Consider the following 20,453-nt stretch of genomic DNA (forward strand, 5'->3'; position numbering starts at 1 on the left):
TTTTACAAATAATACTTTTTATGTTATCAACTTCTGCCTGTTTGTTAACCATGGACTCCAGGGAGTAAGCACTCACTTCAAGAGAACATTTCAAGACACTGCTAGACACCGCCATGTTTTAACTTGTGTGAAAACTGCAGTTGAGGTAAAATTTTGTAATGGAGTATTTTGCTGATTTTTCAGAGACACTATTTCTTTAATGATAGAAAACCTCTGAGACTAAGGGTTCTTTCCCACACTGGTGTGCTTTCAAAGCCTATCTTTTTTTTTTTTTTCTTTTATAGCGCTTTAAGTGAAAGGTTATAATTCAATCATTTTCTCATACAAAAACTTATACACACATGTGACCTTAGTTGCTCTCCCTATAATGTGACAGCACACTCCTTCTCTCCACCGTGCATTTCCTCTGTCCATTCAACCAGCTCCTGTCCCCCTCTGCCTTCTCATCTCGCCTCTGGACAGGAGCTGCCCACATAGTCTCATGTGTCTACTTGAGCTAAGGAGAACACTCCTCACAAGTATCATTTTATGTCTTATAAAAAAATAGTCCAGCTTAATCTTTGTCTGAAGAGTTGGCTTCGGGAATGGTTTTAGTTTTGGGCTAACAGGGAGTCTGGGGGCCATGTCCTCTGGGATCCCTCCAGTTTCAGTCACACCATTAAGTCTTGTCTTTTTACTTGAATTTGAGATCTGCATTCCACTTTTCTCTTTGCTCCATCAGGGATTCTCTGTTATGTTTCCTGTCAGGGCAGTCATTGGCGGTAGCCAGGCACCGTCTAGTTTTTCTGGTCTCAGGCTGATGGAGTCTCTGGTTTATGTGGCCCTTTCTGTCAAAACCTATCATTGCCACAGATAACACGTATCAAAAAACTATTCTGAGAGAACAGAATGCTAGGGATACAAAAATACAGAAGTAGAGTTTTAGGTTTTTTCTGTTTCTCTTAAGGTGATTATTCAGGTTTTCAAAAACATAGTGTTGGTTAAATTTAGAGAATGTTTGAAATATTCAGTCTTAGAGATAATTTTAGAGGCATCAATTCATGTAGATCCAATATTAGTCTAATAAAGAAAACACAGTGCTTCCCCTTGGAAATATCTAAACCCTGAACTGACCTCATTTTTGAAACTCAAAAAAACAGATCACTCAACTTCACCATGTAACACTAGAAATGAAAAGTCATTTTGCACCTCTGAATACCAGTATGCCCTTCATCCTTTCTTACAGTAATGTTAAGTTTGTTTGAATGAGGGCAGAGAATAAGTAGCTGTGGTTTTCTCAAAAGAAAATTCTATCTAGGACATGGCAGACACTGGAGACACTATTTTAGCAACAAAGACTTTTTTAGTATATTCCTTTTAACTTGGTACTTCTAAAGGTCATTTCTATTGAAAATTAGAGACTTCATCAGACTGGAAAATATTATCAGATTTTTAATAGCTTAATGAGTTATCTCCATGGAGTAATTTGAAAAACAAAGAAGTAGGAAAGTTGAATTTCCTCCTCCCACTCTTTAAACTATAGACATGTATTTTAGACCATATAAAAAGGTTGTTATAATTTTGTTGTTGTTGGAAGTTAAGGGATCATAGAGATTTTAGTTGCTGGACTTGGACTTTTTTAAGAATCATAATTCAGGGTCGTGAAATAATAAATTGTAGAACAAGAGCTCAATGTGCATCATAACAAAGTCTTTACAACATTTATAACTATTCTTCTAAGTAAAAAGCCATGTAGAAAATTTTTTTGTCCTTTTATTTTTTTATTTTTAATTTTTAGTCCAGTTGTGCTGACTTCTCCTACATTGTGTTATCCTTCCCTTCACCTAAGTTAGTTCTTATGTACTATCCAGGCACTCCTTGGAAACTCTATGGGGCAGTTCTACTCTGTCCTATAGGGTCGCTATGAATCAGAGTCCATTTGATGGCAAATGGATTATCTAGTTAGTGAATACCCCTCTCCCTTCCTCCCCACTCTCGTAACCATCAAAGAATGTTTTCTTCTGTGTTTAAACCTTTTCTTGAGTTCTTATAACAGTGGGCTTATACAATATTTGTCCTTTAGCAACTAATTTCACTCAGCACAATACCTTCCAGATTCATCCATATTATGAGATATTCCACAGATTCATCATTGTTCTTTATCTTTGCAAAGTATTCCATTGTGTGAATATACCATAATTTGTTTATCCATTCTTCCGTTGATGGGCACCTAGGCTATTTCCATCTTTTTGCTATTATGAACAGTGCTGCAATGAACATGGGTGTGCATATGTCTGTTCATGTGAGGGCTCTCATTTCTCTAGGATATATTCCAAGGAGTGGGGTTGCTGGATCGTATGGTACTTCTATTTCTAGCTCTTTAAGAAAGCATCAAATCGATTTCCAAAGTGGTTGTACCATTTTACAGTCCCACCAGCAGTGTATTAGTGTTCCAGTCTTTCCACAACCTCTCCAACGTTTATTATTTTGTGTTTTTTGGATTAACACTAGCCTTGTTGGAGTGGGAAAACACTGGTGGCATAGTGGTTAAGTGCTACGGCTGCGAACTGAAAGGTTAGGAGTTCGAATCCACCAAGTGCTCCTTGGAAACTCTCTGGGGCAGTTCTACTCTATCCTACAGGGTCGCTATGAGTCAGAATCGACTCGACAGCAGTGGGTTTGGTTTTTTTCGGTTGTTGGAGTGAGATGGTATCTCATTGTAGTTTCAATTTGCATTTCTCTGATGGTTAACAATCGTGAGCATTTCCTCATGTATCTGTTAGCCAGCTGAATGTTTTCTTTGGTGAAGTGCCTGTTCATATCCTTTGCCCATTTTTTAGTTGGGTTATTTGTCTTTTTGTTGTTGAGGTTTTGCAGTATTTCGTAGATTTTAGATATTAGATGCTGATTGTATTTGTCGTAGCCAAAATTTTTTTCCCAGTCTGTAGGTTGTCCTTTTAACTTTTTGGCGAAGTCTTTGGATGAGTGTAAGTGTTTGATTTTTAGGAGCTCCCAGTTATCTAGTTTCTCTTCTGGTATTTGTGCATTGTTAGTGATGTTCTGTATTCTGTTTATGCCATGTATTAAAGCTCCAAGCTTTGTCCCTATTTTTTCTTCAAAGATCTTCATCACTTTAGATTTTATATTTAGGTCTTTGATCCATTTTGATTTAGTTTTTTGCATGGTGTTAGGTATGGGTCTTGTTCCATTTTTTCACAGATGGATATCCAGTTATGCCAGCACCATTTGTTAAAGAGACTGCCTTTTCCCCAATTGATGGACTTTGGGCCTTTGTCAAATATCGCCTGCTTATAGGTGGATGAATTTACATCTGGATTCTCAATTCTGCTCCATTGGCATATGTATGTGTTGTTGTACCATGTCAGTATAGTAGGTCATATAGAAATTTTTAAAAGGTAATAAATGAAAAAGGAAACAAAATAATAAAACAAAAGCCCTCAATAATCCCACAGATACTGTTAAAGTTTTTGATGTGTGTCCTTCAAATATATTTTCTGTCACAATTTTTTTTTAACACATGTTCTTTAAATGTTTGACATGTCCTAATACTTGAATGTGGTTATAGTGGTGCCTAGTGAGATACTGGAGTTCCTGGGTGGTACGAAGAGGTAAGTGCTCAGCTACTAACCAAAAGGTTGGTGGTTCAAATCTACCCAGAGGTACCTCAAGAGAAAGGCCTGGCAATCTACTTCCATAAGATCACAGCCATTGGAAACCCTATGTAGCACAGGTCTACTCTGACAAACATGGGGTTGCCATGAGTTGGAATCAACTCAATGGCAACTGGTTTTAATGAGACATCAGTAAATGCTTTTTATCTTCTATGTTTAAAATACACCTGTACAGGGGAAAAGTAATCAATTGATTAATTGAATACATTGATTACAAAGTATTATATAATATTAATGTCCAAAGGCAATATTTGAAGGTGACTTGTTTTAGCTTGTCAGAGGAGCAGAGAAAAAAATAAACAGAAAGAACATTTACTGAGTGCTTATTATTTACCAGCCGTGGTTCTGAACCCTTCACATCTATTAGCTCATTCAGTCCTCAAAATAGTCATATGTCTTAATCCCTACTATTGTTCCCATTTAACAGATGAGGAAGCTGAGGTCCTGAGAAGTTACTTTCCTCACCTAGGGCTTCAAAACTAGTGTGGAGCAGAGCTGGGAGTGAAGCCCAGACAATCTGGCTCCAGAGCTCATGTTCTACATCAGTGCTTCTCGATGTTTAATCTGCAGACCTGGGCATCATGACAAAAATTCTTATCCTGACTCAGTGGGTCTAGAGTGGAGCCTGAGACTGGCCTCTCTAACCAGCCCCGGGGGATGTGATGTGCTGGTCGGAGGAGCACAACAGGCATACCAAGGGCAGGGGCCTGGCTGTGGAAAATAACACCTAGGGCAATTAGTGTTAAATTGCTGAATGATCTCTCACAGCTGGCTATGGAAACTGTGATGGCCAATACTGGTTGCCGTGGAGTTGATTCTGGTTCATAGCAACCCTATAGGATGGAGTAGAATTGCCCCATAGAGTTTCTAAGGAGTGGCTGGTGGATTTGAACTGCTGACCTTTTGGTTAGCAGCCATAGCACTTAACCACTGCCACCAGGGTTTCCAGTGGTGGCCAATAGAGACTGCTCATTGGCACTCTGCCTCAAGCAGTGCCCAGGGCATGCACAAGACACCCAGGGCACAACACCCTACCTGCCTTCCCCCACCCCAAGTTAGGCCTTTGGCAATGGTCTACACTACAACACACTGCACCGCGTCTATAATGAAACTGGAATATTTGAGTAACCTTTAGAGTTTTTGAGTAAACAACAGCATTACTCAGATTTAATGTGGATACAGATAACCTGGGGATCTTGTGAAACTAGCTCCAAGTCTGCAGTAGGGCATGAGATTCTGCATTTCTAACAAGGCTTCAGGTGATGCTGACGCTGCTGGTCTAGGGACCACATTTTGAGTAGCAAGACTCTCAAACTTTAGCACGTATAAGAATCTCCTGGAGGGCTTATTACAACACAGATTTCTGGTTTCATCCCCAGAGTTTCTGACTCAGAGAGTCTGGGGTGGACCAATAATGTGCATTTCTGACAAGTGCCTGGTGATGCCAATGCTGCTGGTCCAGAGATGATGCTCTGGAAACTGCTGCTTTGAAGCCATATATCCATCTGTCTGTGTATGTGGCTCTCCCCAGATGAAACCCATTAATTCTATCCACTTTGAAAAGTCAGTTTAATTACAGAACCCTGGGAAGGGCTCCTGAAGAAGCTGACTTCTCTGCAAATTGTTCAGAATCTGTTCTTTGAGTGATTGACTGTAGTCTTTGCCAAACGATTTAGCTTAATTAATTTGACAGATACACTTCCACAGGGTGAATGTAAAGAGTGGTTGGTCTACATCCTCTTTAAAAGAGGAATCCATTATTTCTGTCTACCTGCGAAGAGTTGATTCCTACTGATTTCTTTGGGAGACTGTGTTAGAATTGTTTTCTAATAAATTAAAGCTAGTAGAAACAATTTTACAATATATGCAGCATGTATATAAAACCGTCAGGAGGTCTACGTCCTTTTGCCCTTTGATTTTTAATCTCTTTCTAAAAACCAAAAAAATAAATTGCCGTCAAGTTGATAGCAACCCTATAGGACAGAGTAGAACTGGCCCATAGCATTTCCAAGGCTGAAAATCTTTACGGAAGCAGACTGCCACATCTTTCTCCCGCGGAGCAGCTGGTGAGTTCAGATGGTTTCATCATCAACCTTTTGGTGCTTAACCACTGCACAACCAGGGCTCCTCTCTTTCTAAATAACCTGCTACAGTTAAAAGATGCATTAAGTACGGATACTCTAACTGCAAACAGAAGAGCAGCATCTTTAGTCTTTTCATTCATTGATTTATCCCCCCAAAATATTTTTCTTGTATTGGCAGAGCATTTTGTTGGTTCTTTACTTTCAGGACATTATCATTGTGTCTACTGAGAGTGCACAAGCATACAATTAAATGTGGATTTATTCATTTAATGAGTGATTTCTTTTTTTTTTTTTTTTGGCTGGGTTCTTTGGTTTTTTTTTTTTTGTACTTTAGATGAACTTTTAAAGAACAAACTAGCTTCTCATTAAACAGCACACATACTGTTTTATGACATTGGTTAACAACCTCCCAACATGGCAACACTCTCCCTATTACCAACTTTCCTGTCCTCTCCTGCCTTCTAGTCCTTGTCCCTGGGCCGATGTGCCCCTTTAATCTCATTTTAAAATGTTTTATGGGCCTGTCTAATCTTTGGCTGAAGGGTGAACCTCGGGAGTGACTTCATTACTGAGCTAAAAGGGTGTCTTGGGGGCCATAGTCTAGGGGTTTCTTCAGTCTCTGTCAGGCCAGTAAATCTGGTCTGTTTTGTGAGTTAGGATTTTGTTCTACATTTTTCTCCAGCTCTGCCCAGGACCCTCTGTTGTGATCCCTGTCAGAGAAGTCAGTGGTGGTAGCTGGGCACCATCTGGTTGTACTGGACTCAGTCTGGTTGAGACTGCGGTAGATGTGGTCCATTAGCCCTTTGGACTAATCTTTCTCTTGTATCTTTAGTTTTCTTCATTCTCCCTTGCTTCAGAAGGGGTGAGATTAGTGGAGTATCTTGGAGGGCCACTCACAGCCTTTTAGAACCCAGACGCTACTCACCAAAGACAGAATGTAGAACATATTCTTTATAAACTATGTTATACCAGTTGAGTTAGATATTCCCCAAGACCATGGTCCCCACAGCCCTCAGCCCAGCAATTTGGTCCCACAGGGAGTTTGGATGTGTCTATGGAGCTTGTATAAGGCAAAGTCATGGAAGCTTATTGAGTGATTTTTTACCACAACTGTCTGTGAGTCACTGTGCTTTATATGAGGTATATAATCATGAGCAAAATTAAATGCTCTTATAGGCCTTGAGGAGCCCTGGTGTTGCAGTTAAGAGCTTGGCTGCAAACCCCCAAAAAAGGTTGGCAATTCGAATGTACCACCTACTCCCTGGAAACCTTATGGGGCAGTTGTACTCTGTCCTATAGGGTCACTATAAGTTGGAATTGACTTGATGGCAACGGGTTTAGTTTTTGGTTACAGGACTTACACTCTCTGAGAGACTAACATTAATAAAAATTCACATATACATGTACACTTGTGTGTGAATCCTTTGACGACTGCTGCTCATGAGGAAATGCCTTGACAAACGAGGAGACATACAGAGGAAAGCTATTTAAATAAGGAAAAATTCATAAACATATCATAGGGGGATCACACAAAGAAACTAGAGGTGTTTTTCTGCGTAATTGAGGACTTAGTGGGTCATGAATTGTCTTCAAGTAAAGAAAGCTGGCATAGCTACATACATGTAACATCACTTCACATCATCCCTGCTGATAACCTAGGAGCCTCCCGTGATTCCCATCTACATTTGCTTTATCATGTCTTATCTATCTAGCCATCCTTCTATCCAGTCATCAGCCCATCTTACATTTTGATGCATTTCCATGTAGTCTACAAACATCAGTCTATTTCACCCCTGTGCACTTTAGAACGCATACGTCAGTATATAGATTTTAGGAGTGAATCTGAATTTCTTTAAACAATGCAGGGGGAGGATACGTCATCCAATTTCAATCAGTTGATAGAACTTTAAGGCACAAATTGTGCCCGTACCTGTGGAAGCTCTTTCTCGAGGAAAAGGCTAGCTTGAATGAAGCTATACGCACTGCCCGTGTTTGTCTCAAAGTAGATTGCATTTCTGCTGGATGACGTTATGAATCTCACCATGAACTTTCTGGAGAAACTGATGACCTTGCCTCTTACCCATCTGGTGTCCACAACAAGATGCTTCTATCCTAACCATCTAAGTGGGAGGGATGGTACTTTTTCATAACTCACAAAAGACAAGACAAGGGCTGCAGGATCCAACACCTCTAATAGCTCAGTCAGGACTTCTGGTATTTGAAAGACCCTTTAATTGCCATGTTGACCATTCAGTTAAATCCTGTAAATCCTGGTTCTCTATGGTTTGATCATCAGATCCAAATTGTCAACTCCCACCATGGCAATCTTCTCAGCTAGCATACCAAGTGGCATCCTCTCGTTTTGTAAAACTGATCAAAGTAGCCTTTTCAGTTATCCTTTTATTGATACATTTGGAGTATATTTACAAGACACTTCTGTTCATTTTGAAAGTAGATGGAGTATAAATATTACATTTTAAGTGTCCTGACTTTTAAAAATTCATCTCCAAGTATGTTTGGAAAGGAAACAATATTGTAATGCTTCCATTTGGCCACTAGAGGGCAAGAACCTACTTCCGTTGTGGCTTCTTCAGCACATTTCTCTCCAGCCTGCTAAGTAAAATCTAGGGCAACTGAAGTACTATCTTCCTAACCTTCTTTCCATGAAATTCGTCTGATTGAATTCTAAGAGTCTCTCAATTAAATTAAGAAAACATGACATGTCTAATTCTTTGTTGCCATAGTAATTTCCAGTATCATGTGACAGGAGTTCATGCTTATTTTATTCAAACTCTTAAAAAAGAATGTTTGACAAATGAAAATCATTGGTTTTTTACATTTAAGCTCACATGTTCGTATAGTAGAAATTATTCAGTCTTTCACTCATGATGCCACAATGTTAAATTATAGTATCGCACTACTAGAAATGCTTTCTTGTTTTTCAGTTCTTGTATTTGACAACTTCATTTATTTAACTTTTCATATATGAAGGCTTTTTTAATGCAACAGAGTAAGCTCTTTGAGAATTATGATTAAATTCCTATCTCCCTCTATCTCAGTATCAAATTAAGTTACTAGTGCAGTTCCCTAAGTTGCTGCTATCATAGTATAAAGAGTGAGCTAGCACACATGGGGTCTCCATGAGCTGGAATGGACCTGATTGGCAATGGGTTGGTACAGTAGGGAGGTCTTACACTTTGAACTCTAACACATATTCAATAACAGTTGTGCTCTTAACTGCGTGACCGCTGGCAAGGCACATGCCTTTGAATAAAGTCTTAAGGCTTTTAATAACATCTTTGATTTCTTTTGGAGCTGAGAGCCTCGTCCACCCTGACTGGCTGTGATGAGGCTGGTGTGCATAACAGCTTGTCTGGTTCGTGGTGCTCTGCAGCTGCTGCTGTTGTAAATCTCCGCTAGGTAAATGTTGTCAATTAAAATTGGTACATACAGCCCTTAGTTAGCAAAAATATTTAAACATCAGTCTGATATACTGGTCATTATAGATTCTCACTAAACTAATATATGAAATTGGTTTCTAGAAAATCTAAGACGGCCCTGACAAGTGTCATACTACACAGACCAAAAACTCGTTGCCATCAGGTTGATTCTGACTGATAGCAACACTGTAGGACAGAGTAGAATTGCCGCATAGGGTTTCCAAGGAGCAACTGCTGAATTCAAACTGCCAACCTTTTGGTTAGCAGTTGTAGCTCCTAACCGCTGCTTCACCAGGGCTTCCATACTACACACACACACACACACACAAATACACACACACGAAACTAAACCCGTTTCCGTCAAGTGGATTCCAACTTATAGTGACCCTATAGGACAGAGTATAACTGCCCCATAGAGTTTCCAGGAAGCACCTGGTGGATTTGAATTGCTGACCTTTAGGTTAACAGCTGTAGCACTTAACCACTACACCACCAGGGTCCTTAGCCCACTAAGTAATGTCCTCCTTCTGTGCCCTCTTCTTGCAGCTCCCTTCAGTTACAGGGGCAGGGAGGTGAGGTCGGCACACTATAGACTAGCTGGCCCCTGGCCCACTATGTTTTCAGAACACCCTTTTCCCTTCAGCATTCCAGAATTCCAGGCAAACTCTGCTCCTCTGGGCAGAGGAGAGAGGTGGGCATCTGGTGGGCCAAATGTGGCTTGGAAATGTGTTTTGTTTGGCCTCCCAGTATTTTAAAACTGGGAGATTTCACATAAAAATTTTGTTTTCCAGCTTTTCTTGAAGCCTGGGCAACCATAGGCTGAAACTGAGTGGCGGCTGCCCCTTTACAGGAGCTGTCTCTCCAGCTCTGGACATGGCCTCGCTTTGCCCAGTTGTACTTCATTCATTTCCATTAAAAAAAAAAAAAACTGCTTGTAAATGTGCACCATGAATGGCGCCCCCTAGGGCTGTGCAATGCAGCCCACCTGTGCACTGTAGATGCATTTCCTTTATGAATTTGGTGACCAAACATCTCTGATGTATTTTTCAGTCTTCTCAAGGGTTTCCCACAAACTCAAATGCCTGCAGGAGTCAGAGGCAGCCAAACTCAGTTCTAACCGAATGTGGAAATACAGGCCCCATGTTGCCAAATCTGATTTTTCAAAAGAATGCAAGAATCCATTTTTTAATGCAAAATCTTAATTAAAAAAAAAATTGACAATTCTGAGTAGGCCAAAGTAAACATTTGCATGATCTTCATTAGGCCCATGAGCCTCTAGTTTACAATTTCTCACTGGTCAAAGAGAAATACATCATCCCTTGTCTCAGCATAATGACTCTAGGGAGAATTTCCTAAGAGATGTAATTAAATAAAGCAGCCAAACCAGAACTTACTTATATGAAGTAGCCATTTTCAAAAGATGGGGTTCCACCCTAGCAAGTAAGGGAAACTGTCTAGGTTACATTTTTAGGCTCCTCCTCCAAACTTGATGTCCAGCTGTTGGTACCAAAGCCTGTCTCTTTCACCTCTATATCACCATCCCTGAGCAGCCTCACTTATGCCAGGTAGATAGGCAGAGAATATTTGTTTAACTGACATAAATTCTGCCATCGCTTCGAGCAGCTTTGGAACTCTCATCTTAAAGATGTTTGGGGGGATTAAAGCCACTTGTGACAATCAATGTCATTATTTTATCCTCATCTTACCTTTTATAAAAAAAATCTTATCCCTCAACATCTGCTATCTGTTGTAACAAAATGTCACAATACCGGGTTCCAAATATCTTGAGATTATTTCCTATTTTTTTGTTTGTTTGTTGAATGTACTACAAAGTTGACCATTAAGCTAACCGCATTGTCAGGAAAGCTTGCCATGGGTGAGGAAGGCAGTTCTAAAAAAAGAAAAAAAAAGAGTTGCAAAGTATTATTAGCATCAGAAAGCATCATTAAAAAAGAACATAATTACTAAGGCACTAGTGTTGGGGGATGGAGTGAAGATTTCATAAGATCGGATGTCTTTGTTATTATTATTCATTGGCATTGTTGTCCAAGCTTCAATGTTTTATTCATTTTATTTCATTCATGTATTTAACACACATGTTTTGGATTTACTCTGTGCCAGCAACTGTTTTAAGCCCTTTATGTATGTTCTTATTTAATCCACTAAATAACCTTACAAGATAGATAATATTTTGATCCTAGTAGATACATATTCTCATCTATAAAGATCAGGAAACGGAAGCACAAAAAATTAAGTGACTTGCCCGATATTACACTGGTAGGAAGAAGCCCTCGTGGTGCAATGGTTAAGCACTTGGCTGCCAACCAAAAGGTCAGAGGGTCAAACCCTCCAGCCACTCTGTGGAAGAAAAGACTTGGCCTCCTGTCCCCATAAATATTACAGCCTAGGAAACCCTATAGGGCAGCTCTACTCTGTCCTGTAGGGTCACTATAAGTCAGAATCAACTCAACAGCACACAACAGCAACAGAGGGTGGTAGGGCCAGGATTTGAACCTAGGCAAGTCTGGTTCCAGAATCTGTGCTCTTGACAACTGCCTCAATTAGCTATTGCTGCATAACAAGCAACCCACAAACTTAGTAGCTTACAACATCAACCACTTTTACCTTTTTCTGAGTCATTGGGTCAGCTGGGCAGTCTGTTGATCTGGACCAGTCTCAGCTGATCTTGGCTGGACTTACTCATCTACCTGTGTTCAGCTGGGGGCTGGCTGGTCTAGGAGAGCCTTGGCTAGGGTAACTCCACCCTTCTCCACGTGGTCTCTCATTCTTCAAGGCTCTAGCAGGGGGTCAGAGAAATACAGGAGAAATTCACAAGGTTTTTTCCAAGCCTCTGCTTGGGTCAAGTTCACTACTCTTTCATTTGCCCAAAGAAAACCACATGGTCAAGTCCAGAGTTGAGTGTGGGAGGGCACTACCAGAGGGTGTGGACATAGGAAGACATAAAATCCAGCAGTTGCATGAAGTTACCCTTCCACAATCACGGTGCAACACCTTGCTGCTTTTCCCCTGCTTTCCAGCCAGTTTCAAATTTGATATCTCAGACTCCAAATGAGTTGTGAAATGCTACAAATATACCCTTATTCATTTAGGAATGCAATACAAGAATAATCAGGGATGAAAGGCTGTCTATGATTTCAGGCTGATCCTGGGGAAACACCATCAGAAGCTCCAAGTGAAGCCAGGACAACTCCAGCAGAAAATGGAGTGAATCACACTACATCGCTGGCACCCAAACCCCCCTCCCAGGCCCTCCACAGCCAGCCAGCCCCAGGTAAGCAACATGAGGAGAGAGCTGGATGACAGGACTATGAGTCTCTAGTTTATTCATGCCACTGGAGGAGGCAGCAAGATTCGGTTGGCTAAAGCATCAGCTGAGGAAGGATGCATGGCCTTAGGAGATACTTCCTAATGTGGAATGAATGAATGAATGATGGCGTGAATGGATGTATGCCAAGAGGAACTCATAAGTGGTTATCTGGCTGTGGTGATAACTCATGAAGACACAAAAAATTATTTAATGATGGATTGGCAGAGCTTGTGAAGAGTTGTTCAAGCAAATTATAAACATCAGTGCTTTTTAAGCGCTTTCTTTACCCTGTCTCCCTCCATTAGGTTAAGTCCCTGCCAGGAATTCCTTTTCCTCTGTTTCTAACTTACTTTTCAAAAATATTGAGCCTCTGCAATATGCCAGGTGCTCTGCTAAGCCCTTTACATGGACTATCTGGTTTTGCCCTCATGTCCTTGTTGTTAGTTGCCATCACGTTGGTTCCGACTCATGGTGACTTTCTGTGTAATAGAACGAAACGTTGCTAGGCTCTGTGCCATCTTCATGATCATCGGTGTGTTTAAGTCCATTATTGTAGCTGTTGTGTCAATCTATTTCGTTGAGGATTTCTCTTGCTTTCGTTGGCCTTCTACTATACAAAACATGATGTCCTTTCTAGCAATTGGTCTTTTCTGATGACATGTCCAAAGTAAGCAAGCTGAAGTCTCGCCTTCCTCTCTTCCAAGGCGCAGTCAGCATTTGATTTTAAAAAGACTACTTGCAATAAATCACAGAGGGCACAGATATGGAGGCTGCCTAGACATATCCAAATAACTCAAGGGGTAAAAAGGCTTGGGACCATAGTCATGGGGACAACGTAGTCAACTGGCATAACATAGTTCACAAAGAATGTTCTACATCCTATTTTGGCAAGTAGGTTCTGGGGTCTTAAAAGCTTGCAAGCAGCCATCTAAGATACAACTATTGGTTTCTACTCATCTGGAGCAAAAGAGAATGAAGGAACTTAAAGGCTCAAAGAAGAAACTAGTCCATGCAACTAATAGGCTATATGAATCACAGCCTTTTCTAACACGAGACCAGAAGAACTAGATGGTGCCCGACTACCACTACTGACCGTTCTGACCAGGGACATGACAGGAGGTCCCAGATAGAATGGGAGAAAAATATAGAATAAAACTCAAATTCCTAAAAAAAGCCGGACCTACTGGGCTGATAGTAACTAGAGGAACCCCCAAGACTATCGCCCCAAGATACCCTTGGAACTTGGAATTGAAGCTATTTCTGTAGGTCACCTTTAAGCCAAATAACAGATTGACTTATAAAATAAAAATTACCACCTGTGAGTAATGTGCTCCCTTAAACAGTGAACTATATGAGCTCAAACGGTCAAAATTTACCCAGAAACAAAGGTGAGAAGGCAAGGAGAGGAACGGAAGCTAAATCAATGGAAACAGAACAAACAGACTGGAAATAATGAGAATACTGACACATTGTACAAATTGTAACCAATGGCATGTAATAATTTGTATAAAAATCGTTAAAGGGGAAACTTTCTAACTGTGTAAATTTTCACCTAAAACACAATAAAATATTATTTAAAAAAAAAAAAAAAAGACTACTTGCCATTCCTGATTTTGCCAGAAGATGGCAATAGCATTGCCTAGGTTGGACTTGTTAAGCCAGCCAGTAGTTTTGATTTTAAGGGAAGAATGTGCTTTTCTCTCCCTATAAACAGAACATAAAATTTCACATTTAATTCAGTGTGCCTCAAAGTTGCAAAAATGAAGACCTTTTCTAGAATACTTTTTTAGAATATTCTCTCCCACAATTTGTAATTTATCCATAAAGAGACTTTGACTCACGGACCAAACATTGTTGTTTTATAAAAAATAAAATGCAAAAAAGAAGTTAAAGAAGACAATTTATTTTGTCTATTTATTGCAGGTTCTGTAAAGGCACCTGCGAAAACAGAAGATCTTATTCAGAGTGTCCTAACAGGTAAGTATTACCCTCCCCATGGAATTACTGAATATTGCTCAGTATAAGCCTTTAGAGGAGAGGAGGCTTCTGTTCGTCTCTGGAGAATAACGCCAATATTATTTCTTCTCGGAAAAAAGCTACAGACATACAGCCCTAGTTTAGGTTGAGTAACCTGATGTAATTACAGAGAAGTAACCTGACTTGTTAGATAGGACCCTATCAGGATAAAAACATAATTTCACAAGATACCTATTTTAGAAACAAAGTTTCCTACTGGAAATGTGGCCCATTGATGAGGAACACATGTTCTCCCAAAGTGCTGACAATAAGCTGTATTTTCCACATGCAGGATATGATCCTTTGTGACCACAGAATACATCAAGTTTGAGAGCTGTGATTCGGTTTGGAAATATTTTATATTTGGCTAGTTACATAAACTAGTATGATTGAAATTGGTACAAACTTTCTTTAATACACTTAGTAATATGTATTAGAGTCTTAAAAATATTTAAAGTACTTGACCCAATACACAACAAAATGTATATACATGTTTACCAAGAGCAGCACCATTGATAAGAGCCAAAAACTGTTAGCAATATGTCCATCAAGAGCAGGGGAAATAAAGAAACTGTGGTATATTTCCACCATAGAATAGTAGACAGCTACAGGAGTAAGTAAACCACAGTCACACACAACAATATGGGTAAAACCCACATACATAATGTTGAGGAAAGGAAAGCAGACATGAAAGAGCGTGAAGTCCAAGAACAGGCAAAACTCATTCATGCTGTTAGAAATCCAGGTTTGGATTATACTTGATGGCAGACAGGAACCAAAGGAGGGTTTCTGGAGTGCTGGTAATATTTTGATTTTGATCTGGGTGATGGCTATTGAAGCACATCCATTTTGTGAGAATTTATAGGACTGGACATTTATGATTTGTGTACTTACATTTCACCAAAAGCCGAAGTAAAATACGCATAGAAACAAAACTTGAGGAACATATTTAAAGAAAAAAACAAACATGTTTTTAAAGATTGAGTTCCATGGGGAACACAATTCAGTGTTAAAGAATGAAAGAAGACACAGAAGTTTACATAGAGCAGGACTCCAGCGTTGTTTAAAAGTACGCAAACAGACAGACAGGAGACACTGGGTGCACACCAAGAGATTAGCAGAGGTTATCTCTGAGTGGTTTGCTCTTGAGTGATGTTTTTCTCTTTTACGTAAATGGACATCACTTTTATACCTAAGAGTGTATTCTAAGAGTAGCCTTTGAGTCACAGATTTTTAATCATAGGTCGGAACATTTTGGCCCGTGTTGATAAACTCCCCACAGTTGATGTGCTGCAAACCATTCTTAAAGAAGTAGGACTGAATGTATCACCAACAATACAGCAGTTTCTTACGATTATAAAGTGTTAATATAATAAGCTATTATGCAACCATAATGAATCAACTGGGGCCTGAGGGGAAACATTAAATAAATGTAACTGATTCTCTCCCCAGCCTCCTCCGTCCCAAAAGGAATCACATGTCAGGAGAACAGACACAGTAAAAAAAAAAAAAAAAAAAAACAGGAAGAAGAGAAAAGAAAGCATATTTCGGTTGCTTAACGACCTTAGCACTTAGGAACGTAAATTACTATTCTGACTTTAGTGTTTATCCGCTAGCTATCTCGTCTTCTATTCAGGTTTGTTGTTATTTGTGGCATGTACTATTGTTTGAATCTCCTAATAGTTGTAAATATTTCTGGTAACATTTTTAGTTTCCAGAAAAAGGAAATTCAAATCAAAGGATGGACACATGTGAACTGTGACTTAATCTAGGTTCAAATAAATGATAATTCAATGATGCTGAGACATCATCAATTGTAGGGCACCCGTGGTTCATATATTGCTAAGAAAGAAAACACTGATGACAAACTCAGACACCCTGTCGGCTGTAAGAAGTGTCCAAGTTTCAGAACTGTTATAGTATAAAAAAGGGCATATTCTAGAATTGATGACATATGTCAATACAAGACAAAATGTTTTAAGGTCAGGCTTTGTGACATTAAAACTTTTCTTAGTGCAACCAATGTCACAAAACAATATATGTATTAGTTGTTTAATGAGAAACTAATTTGCTCTGTAAACCTTCATCTAAAGTACAATTAAAAAAAAAATAAGCAGGATATAAGAAAATAGAATTTATTCCTCATCATTTCATTTCCAACATTGTATTTATTTTATGTGTCAATCAAAAGTACCTTCAAAAATAAAAAGAGAAAGAGAAAAAAAATTCTTAGCATTGGATAAAATACTATGTATTCGCCACTAACCCTTATGGTGACTTTGTGTAAATTAGATTGAGAGACCTTCTCTCAAGACATTTTACTGCTATGTACTGGAACACTGTTGTGATAAATACACAAATATACAATGTCTATACATGATGGTGCTCTTTTGTGGCAATGCTGCAGAACCTGTACAATCGCTTGTCAAGCCTCTTGCAGGCATAGTGCCAGCACCTGTGTTAAATAGTCTCCGTGAGTTATTTTATTTCATCATCACAACAACCCTATAAAGTAGTGGAAGTTTTATTGTCCTTAAGGCGGATGCTGTTCGTGCCCCACCCAGATCCCCTTTACCACCTGGTGCACCATCTGCTGGCTTCGGTGAGCACTGGCTGCTAACAGCTCACAATTTTGCCCTTCTGGGGAGAGTTGCCCTCAGACAAAAGGAAGCCCCCTCATTCTGGAACTCCTGCCTCCCCCACTGACTGTCCCAACCCTACAAGGCCAACCTCCTTGCCTCAGGGTGAGACCAACTCTGTGGTACAGTTCGTACCCGAGGGGTCCCTGAGGGATCAGGCTGAGCTGTCTGCTTCCCTCAATCTCCTTTTCCTGAGAGTCCCCCTCGGTAAATCCCTTGTAAACCAGTCCCCATCTTGCACCCTGCTTCTAGGTAATCAAAACGGAAAAAAATATAAATAAATCGCAAATGAGAAAGTTAGGGCTTTGAGAAGTTCAGTAACTTGGTCACAGAGTTAGCACATGGAAGGGCCAGGCTGGAACTCAGATATGTTTGACATCAAAGCTGTGTTCTTAAGCACCCGTTGACCCTACTTCTCAGACAAATGCTCACAAGTGGCTGCCGCGCTTCTGTGCATCTGTGCTCGTGGTCCTTCCATGTCTATAAGCTCTTATCATCAATTCCCACAGAAGTGGAAGCGCAGACTATTGAAGATCTAAAGCAACAGAAATCATTTGTGAAACTGCAAAAGAAGCACTACAAAGAAATGAAAGACCTGGTGAAGAGGCACCACAAGAAGACCACTGACCTTATCAAAGAACACACTACAAAATACAATGAAATTCAGAATGAGTACTTGCGAAGGAGGGCAGCCTTGGAAAAGACTGCCAAAAAGGACAGTAAGAAAAAGTAAGTGAATAAGTGTTTTTTACTTGTTTGCTTTATAATGTGAAGGAAGAGAGTCCTTTACGTGGTTTTTGATACTTTAGATGCTATATTTAGACCTATACCACCACAAAACCTTGTGGGGAAGCTCTACTCTGTCCTGTAGGGTTGCTGTGAGTTTGAATTAACTGGACAGGAATGGGTTTTTTGGTATAGCACCACAAGAAGGAAAGCCATCGGTGATGCTTAATATTATGTGTCAGCTTAACTAAGCCATGATTCTCAGTATTAGGTAATTATTCTTCATTTTGTAATCTGACGTAAGGGCAGTATCCTTGGGGGTGTGGCCTGCATCCAATATATATGGGCTTTCTGGCAAAGCTCACTCACTCTCGATCCTGCGTCTGACTCATCAACCTCTGACTTCCAGTTCTTGAGACATGAGCCAGCAGCCTGCCACCTGGCCTGCAGATTTTGGGATTTGCCAGCTCCCGCAACCCCATGCGCGAGCAGCCTTTTCCCCTGATCTGCTGATTTGGGGATTTTGCAGCCCCCACAACCACATGAGTCAGGAGAATCCCCCAGCCTGATGCCTGACTCATGGATTTGGGACTTGCCAGCCTCACACCTGCATGAGCCATCTCCTTGAAATAAATCTATCTCCCTATATATATTTATGGAGCCCTAGAACTTAGTGGTGCAGTGGTTAAGCACTCCACTGTTAACCAAAAGGCTGACAATTTGAACCCACCAGCTGCTCCTTGGAAGCCCTATGAGGCAGTTCTACTCTGTCCTATAGAGTCGCTATGAGTCAAAATTCACTTGATGGTAACAGGTTTGGGTTTTTCTGTTTGTTGTGTTATATACGTGCTTCACTAATTTTGCTCCTCTAGAGAACTCAGCCTAAGGCATCACCCAACTCCCTCCATTTTCTACAGCTCTTGAGTCACTTCAGTTCAGTTTCGCTTGTGGACTGAATTTCTTTATTTGATGAAATTCTGGGACTAAATATGCAATAAGTCCCTTCTCTTGAGTTCCAGCTCGTGTCCCCAATACCAGTTGGCTGGCTCTCCACATTATAGCTGCCACCTTGGCCAGTATCAATTTTTGCCATGTACCTAGAGCCTGGTAGAAGAGGTACCTTGTCTTGTAAGAAAGAGAAACCTTAGCTAATCTTTGTTTCTCCTTCTGAAGCCCACAAAGCTCTGACCAGGAGACTCGACTCCTGTGTTTGGGCCTGGGGGTCTCTCCATAACCTCAGGTACACAGACCTTGATGGAGAGAATCTTTAGTATCCATACACTATGAAGCCTATGAAATTACATTGCCCCAAGAAATTTGCTCATTTGCTTTCCCAAATTTTATGAGTCTACTCTTCTAAGTTTGGATTTCTGCAGTTTCCTCAAACATCTTTCCTAGGCTTATGGTACGAACTTGTTGTGGACAATAAATGGTATATTGCAGCATGAAGTTCCCTTACCGACAGTGTTTTTTTTTTTTTTTTTAATTTTAATGATAAGGAAGTAAAACACAGTCACATTTAATTGTGTTGTTCCTTTAGAGCACAACAAATCCTTGCCTTCTTCAGGGTCTTTTTTTGCTAACCATCAAAAATATTTTTTATTAATTTTTTTTTTTTAGTTATTTAGCGAGCACTAATGGAGCCCTAGTGGCACAGTGGTTAAGAGCTCAGCTGCTAACCAGGAAAGTCTGCAGTTCGAATCCACCAGCCGCTCCTTGGAAACTCTGTGGGGGAAGTTCTACTCTGTCCTATAGGTCGCTATGAGTCAGAATTGACTCGATGGCAATGGGTTTGTTTGGTTTTTTTTTTTGTTATAATATAGCATGATGTGAAGCATTGTCCCCAAAACTTTACAAAACATGGACTCATATCATTTTTTCAAATAAGATGTCATTTGTGGTATTAACAAGTGTCCAATATAGAAAATTTAAAATTCACAGAAGTATCCTTTGGTTCTATTTCAGTGTGTTATAGTACTGTAATGAATTATTATACTATCACAGAAGTGAGAAAGTCCTTTTAAATGGTTTTAAATTATCGCTCTACTTATGTTTCTGTAACTACGGTATACAAATCTCTCTTATCACCAGTTATCCAGATTTTTTTATCTTGTCTAGCACATGGACATAATATGATCACAGTCAATGCAGTGATCTTCACAGCTGTGGAAAATCATGTCAGGGATGGATTGTGCAGTTATTCAAGGCTGTTTTGGAAACATCATCATCCTCTTTCTCGTTAAAGAGTCCTAAGAGCTTGACTTGCAACAGTTGGCACCGAGAAATAAAGTTTAATTCTCTATCTACAAATTTTATAAATCTCCCTGAAGCTGTCAGCATGGAAGCTACCAGCCCAACAAGCTAAGAGTCAGACAGACTCTATTCCGTCCTCCCTTTCACTTCCCTTTCTGAGTAATCTTTCGATGCTGGGTTATAGAGAAGTAAAGACGTGTTTTTCAGACACATGTGATCGGACATGTGCTTAACTTAAAAGCATAATCAAAACACAGCATTCGAGTTCTAAGAAACAGCAAACTCATAGTTTATTA

General features: G+C 39.9%; 1 protein-coding gene across 5 annotated transcripts in view; it reads left to right on the top strand.

Annotated features, from left to right (window-relative positions):
• The window catches only part of PLCB1 (phospholipase C beta 1), an 844,448-nt gene that overhangs the window by 685,873 nt on the left and 138,122 nt on the right, over window positions 1-20,453 (top strand). For all 5 annotated transcript variants that reach the window (XM_049869953.1, XM_049869954.1, XM_049869956.1 and 2 more), the window contains 3 exons: window positions 12,355-12,487; window positions 14,447-14,500; window positions 17,688-17,907. In XM_049869953.1, coding sequence (XP_049725910.1) covers window positions 12,355-12,487; window positions 14,447-14,500; window positions 17,688-17,907 — 407 coding nt within the window. The remainder of the gene's footprint in view (window positions 1-12,354; window positions 12,488-14,446; window positions 14,501-17,687; window positions 17,908-20,453) is intronic.

The sequence above is a fragment of the Elephas maximus genome, chromosome 25 (assembly GCF_024166365.1).
Source record: "Elephas maximus indicus isolate mEleMax1 chromosome 25, mEleMax1 primary haplotype, whole genome shotgun sequence".
Taxonomy (NCBI): Eukaryota; Metazoa; Chordata; class Mammalia; order Proboscidea; family Elephantidae; genus Elephas; species Elephas maximus.